The sequence below is a fragment of the Equus quagga genome, chromosome 12 (genome assembly GCF_021613505.1).
Source record: "Equus quagga isolate Etosha38 chromosome 12, UCLA_HA_Equagga_1.0, whole genome shotgun sequence".
Classification (NCBI taxonomy): Eukaryota; Metazoa; Chordata; class Mammalia; order Perissodactyla; family Equidae; genus Equus; species Equus quagga.
Window position 1 is genome coordinate 111,871,328 of NC_060278.1, and position 6,000 is coordinate 111,877,327.

Below are 6,000 nucleotides of genomic sequence, written 5' to 3' on the forward strand. Positions count from 1 at the left end.
GGCCGCTTCACTAAGAGGCTAAACTTCTCAGTGGAGCACGGCTGATGCAGCTTGGCTTTTGACAGACAGAGCCGCCCATGGTGTCTCTGGCTGAGTGCTTTCCTTGGTAGGACCTGCACCCTCCTGGGGTGACCCGCTGGTCCACAACCTCCAGGGTGGGCACCCAGGTCGTGGCCCAAGTCGGCTGACGGAACCTGAGCCGGAGACAGGTCCAGAAGGTGGCTCTGGCTGGTGGGGAGGGGAGGGAAGGAAGGGGCGAGGTGGAACCATGGCCCAGACCCACTCAGAGGAGGTGCTTTGCTCAGAGCTTTGAAGGCCTTTAAGATGTATTTTGTCCTCGTGTGTTGTTGGCTTAGAATTTCCCCAAACAGAAACTGACCAAGCAGCCTGTACTTCAAGGGTTTGAGGACAGAGCTGGAGAGAAGGCCCCACTCAGTAGGAGAGACCACCTCCCTGGGCTTCTCCTGGCAGCTGCTGGTCTCCCCGGCTCCCACGGGCATGACCTGGAGGAGAGGGCTCAGCTGTCCTCCTTGTCTTTTCTCTAGTTTGTCTGGGTGCCCTATTGCTGCTGCTGAGAAGTTAGCCAAATCTCATGAGAAGCAACAGCCGCAGACGGGAGATCCTTCCAAGAATAGCTCCCACTCGGACCGGATCCTCAGGTGAGCGAAATGAGCTGCAAAACCGAAGGGGCAGCCTCCCAAATACCCAGGGCTTTGCAGTCTTTCCAGGGCTGCACGTGCCCATGCACATGTTCATGCTCATGTTCACGCTCTTGCACGTGTGCTCATGTTCATGTTCATGTGTGCGTGTGTGCCTTTGTTCATGCATGTGTGCCTGTGTTCATGCTAGTGTGTACATGTGTATGTGTGTGCCCATGTTCATGCTCATGTGTGCATGTGTGTATGCCTGTGTTCACATGTGCGTGTGCCCATGTTCATGCTTGTGTGTGCCTGTGATCATGCTCATGTGTGCATGTATCTGTGTGCATGCCCATGTTCATGCTTGTGTGTATGCCTGTGTTCATGCTCACGTGTGTGTGCATGTGCCCATGTTCATACTCGTGTGTGTGTGTGTGTGCACATGTGCGTGTGTGTGCTGATGCAAGCCACACATGGGACCCTGGGTCAGAGCTGGAGGGCAGTTTCAGGGGCACATAGGACAGAGTCTCATGTTTCCTGTGTTCGCAAGTGCCTTGGCTGTGGCACAAATACCTCCACAGCTGCCCATGCTTTATTGCCCTGTGAGTGTCTGAGCTCACCGCTTGAGAGTGTTCAGAGACTGTTTGTGGAGATGCTGGTCCATCTGGAGAGAGCAGACCACATCTGAGGGCCACTGCCATCCAGAAAGCACCAGGAGCCGCTCGTCCCTGGCTGTCCTGCCTCTGCCTCCCTCAACCCAGGGATGGGCCTTAAACCAAGGGAGACTGTGCTTAGGTGCATGTGTGAATGTGTGCACATGTGTGTGCACGTGTGTACATCTATATGTGTAGATATGACTCATCACAGAACGCATCCCTCCCTCTATGTGACCTTGTGAAGTGGGTGCCAGGAATAAGGCCTTAGGCTCAGGAACTCACCCAAGGCCACACTTACCAGGCAGGGCAGCTGGCACTGGCACCCGGCCAGCCTGGCTTTGGAGTCTTGTTCCCAACCACAATTCTTCGTCCAGTAGGGCCACTTCCCTGGGGCGCACGGCACCTGCTGTGCCGGGGAACGACCCCACCCTCTCCTTTCCCCACCTGCTGTCCTCGCTCAGTGGACATCCTGTTCTCAATTTCTTTGAGGAACTAGAACTCACAAAGGTCTTCCCTCTCCTCAGTTCTCCAGACCCCTGTTCCATATTCGCCTCCCAAAGGAGAGTGGGAGACCAGGGCTACTGTATCCTGCATGGGCCGTGCCTGGTGGCTATGGACAGGGTGGTGGCCTCCTGCCACCCACCTCCTTTCAGGGCCACCCAGACCATCCCTTCCCTGGCATGTGCCTGGGAGTCTCAGCCAGAGGAGCTTGGCACCCACCTTGGCCTGCTCCGAGGTCCCATGCGAGGGGTCTGTGGGTGGGGAAGGGGCCTTGCCCCCCTGCACTGGGACATGCTCGCAGTCCTGTTCATGGGGCGCCTTCAGCTCTGCATGTCCAGCGGGCTCTGCCCACCAGCTGGCTCTCATGATGGTCGGAACTGCTTCCTTCCTCCCTGTTATTACTGTTCCTTCCAGCTTCCTATCAGTTACCACTTCTGTCCTTTTCCTTCCTGGAGCTAAGTCACTGATAAAACGTCAAACCACCAGGCATGTGAGGTCCTGTGAGGTCTGGTGGGGGGAAAACTGGCTCCAAACTCGGAAGCTGTGCCCCCAGGACCTTTGATCTCAGTTTGTTTGCCTGTAAAAGTGGGACAACAGTGTTGTCTATCAACTTCGAGCTTCTTACGAGACTCCACGGAGGCAGTGACATTTTGCCTCCCTGGCCCTTGATGAGGAGCCTGGAATGGAAGTTTGTGCCCAGGATGCAGGAGCCTTCTGCTCAGGCTCTGGCCATCCTGTGAGGCCACATTTCTGGATGTCAGGCCCTGGTGCAGGGAAAGTTCTTGCAAAGCTTTGCTGGAATCGTGGACACTCAGTCCGTGCTGCTTGCTGAGAAAGCCATCCAAACACGGTAGGGATGTTAAATTTAGGATTCGTTTTACCCTGGGGGTGCCTGAGTGTTCTCCAGCAGCTTCTTTCCATGTCACTGGGCCAAAGTCTAGCCAGGCCTTCTCACCCTTCTTTGGGCAGAAAATGTGCCCACATTCTGGTGGTGTCTGGTTTTCCAAGGCCCTTTAGTGCTGACCTCCTCATGGTTGCAGGGTCCTTCTGTCACTAGGCTTGTTTTTGGGCCACACTCAAATTCTTACAGCACCCAGTGCATCGGAGGCCCTCACCCTTGGCCTCTTCCTAATTCTGCCCATCCACTCTTTCCGGACTGAAGTCATTGCTTGGTGCAGAGACAGGAGCAAAGAGAGCTGGGGGCGGGGTGGTTCTCCCAGCCTCCTTCTCTCTTTTCCTTCTCTCTGAGCTAACTGGTACAGAAGCTCCCCTACTCCGTGTGGTTGCCATTCTCTGCCTGGCTGGTCTTCCTGCCCTGGCTCCCATGCTGTCTCGGCCAGCGTCTTCACACCATTCCTTAGGCATTTAGAAATCTGAATTCTTCCAAGAGCTTCAGTAACGATGAACTGAACACTCACAGTGGCCTTTCCACACCTGTTCTTAACTCCTCCAGCAGCCTCTCCAGGGGCCGTCTCAATGACTTGAAGAGAAGACAGTGGAAGGCTGAGCCCCTGCACAGGTGGACACACCCGTGTCCCCTCTGGATACCCCAACTCCCTGCCCACTGGGGAGTTCTGAGTTTTCCTGCCGCTAGAATTCTGCATTGCAGTGGCTGCCTGCCACCCTGGGGATGCTCCTGCCAGGCCCCCTGCCGAGGGCCCAGACTGGTGGTGGCAGAGCTCTTTGAACCTGCTCTCCCAAGTTCTGAGGGGAAGTCTTGGACCCTCCCTCCTCTAGCTAATGCCATCTGCAAGGGACATGCTGTTCAAGGTTCCTATTGCTTCTGGCTTGCAGGCAGTTCTTCCTCACATGGATCAGGCCCTGGGCACCCTTTACTGGTGGGACATGGGGGAGGGTCTCTCTGGGTCTCTGTCTACACTTGACTCTGAGGGGTCCCTGTCCAGGCTGTGGGATAGGGCACTGCGGATGGGTCGCATGGGGTCCCTGGGTCCTGTCCTCATGGTTCTGCATCTCTATCCCGCACCCCAGGCCCATGTGCTTTGTGAAGCAGCTCGAGGTCCCTCCGTACGGAAGTTACCGGCCTAGTGTGGCTCCTGCCACACCCAGGGCCAACCTGGCCAAGGAGCTGGAGAAGTTCTCCAAGGTCACCTTCGATTACGCAAGTTTTGACGCTCAGGTTTTTGGCAAACGCATGCTTGCCCCAAAGATTCAGACCAGCGAAACCTCACCTAAAGCCTTTAAATGTAAGTCGGGGAGAAATGCTCCTGGGCTATGTTGGGTTTGAGGGGCAGTAGAGGAGGGACCCCAGCCAGGAGCGTTGTAGGGAATTCCTACCCTGGGGGGCTGGTGGATGGGATCGGACACAGGCCTGGACCCAGCTACCCCAGTGTCCACTGTGATGGCCTTTGTGGGGTCTGCTTATCTCCCATGTTGCCACCTCCATGTTCACCATCAAACCTGATATATCTCCTCACTAATTGTGAGACAAAACTGAGGTCCTTTATGATGTGCATCTTCAAAGGCTTAAGAATAACTTTGCTGACGTGGTCCACCACAGAAGCCATCTGCCTTCCTGCTTGGGGACCATCTTGCTGGATACGTGTTATTTGTGATATTAGCAGCAAATTTGCTGAGTACTTGTACTAACAAAATTCATCCGTATAGACCTTTGAGAACAATCCTTCCTGCCTTTTTGATCACTTATTGCAGTAATTTGTGGGTTTCAAGCCCTTTAGTACTGGAAATACATACGAAATGGAAAAGCAGCCCCAGTGTACCCCTGAGATTGGAACTGGCATCTCCTGGTGGATGTTGTTGGTCCCCAAATGCAACAGAGATGAGTTTCCTAGATATTAATAATAACAATACCAATTGAAACAATTACCACTGGAGCACGTACATCTGCTGCTTGTTAGGACTGAGAGCCTCATGTCTTCAGACACGGGCACTCACCTGCACTAGAGCACCCCAAGGAGCTCTCCATGTGTCTGGAACTGTGTTGGCAATGTGTGGTTACTCAGGGACATCCCGCCTGAGAGTGAGCGTGTGGCTACTGCGCAGTCCCTAGAGACGATGGCGTTTGACGCCTGAGCTTGTCGTGTTTATTTGAGGGAGATGTCACTGTATTAAAGCAGTGACTATTCTGGGGACACCAAAATCAGCCTTTTGAGCTGCTGTGACAGGATTTTCCTGCTTGTGTGATACTCCAAACACTCGTCCTATTTACACACTTCTTTAGTCTCTCAATAAGCACACACCGATAGACAGCTTGTTTTTGTTTGAAATACCAGGGATGCTGGAATGTCTGGAGGGTTTTGCTCTTTCTGCCCAAATTTGGGTCAAGCCAGAAATAGCCTCTTCAGTGCCTGACAAGAGGGCAAGTGGGAGCAGGGCATGTGGGCACCTGCGAGTGGGTTGAATGACCCGGCCCTACCTTCCCCTTGGCGGTGCCCAGGGCACGCTCAGCTGTCCCAGAGCCCCCAGTGTGCTGCGTGGCCGCCTCGTGTTCAAGTTACATATCAGCCTGGTGTTGTTCCCTCTTTGCAGCCGAACCTTTCCCAAAGGCCGCTTCCCCCAGGCACAGCCCCTGCGCTTCCTCCTCTTCCGCAGGCTTCGACTATGCCCACGACGCGGAGGCCGCTCACATGGCTGCCACCGCCATCCTGAACCTCTCCACTCGCTGCTGGGAGATGCCCGAGAACCTCAGCACGAAGCCACAGGACCTGCCCAGCAAGGTGGGCGTGTCCCCTGGGGAAGCTGGTCTGAAGCGGAGGGGGGAGGGGTTTACTGCCAGGACCACATGCCCCCCTACCAATGTGCTCAGCAACACCCAATGTCTCCTTGGTAATTATCGTCCTTGTCTTCTCTCCCTCCTGGCCACAGCCCCGGACGACCAGAGAGGTGGGAAGGGTCCTTCTGACAGCTGTGTGCTGTGCCTAAGGGGCCAAACATACATGTTCCCACATTTCCCTGAGTCTGAAGATTGAGCACATGCGTGTTCTCACGTTTCCCTGAGTCCAAGGGTCATGCACATGTGTGCTCCCACGGTTTCCTGAATCTGAGGGTCACGCACACACGTGTTCCCACATGTCCCTGAGTCTGTGGGTCGCACACACGTGTTCCCACGTTTCCCTGAATCCGAGAGTTGCGCACACACATGTTCCACATTTCCATAAGTGTGAGGGTTGTGCACACACATGTTCCCATGTTTCCCTGAGTCTGAGGGTTGTACACACGTGTTCCCA

The 6,000-nt window shown here is 54.8% G+C and overlaps 1 protein-coding gene across 1 annotated transcript in view; it reads left to right on the plus strand.

Annotated features, from left to right (window-relative positions):
* MYT1 (myelin transcription factor 1) overlaps positions 1-6,000 on the plus strand; it is a 45,973-nt gene that overhangs the window by 20,527 nt on the left and 19,446 nt on the right. Inside the window, exons 9-11 of the mRNA XM_046679746.1 lie at positions 546-659; positions 3,785-3,999; positions 5,366-5,490. Of these exons, the coding sequence (XP_046535702.1) occupies positions 546-659; positions 3,785-3,999; positions 5,366-5,490 (454 nt within the window). The remainder of the gene's footprint in view (positions 1-545; positions 660-3,784; positions 4,000-5,365; positions 5,491-6,000) is intronic.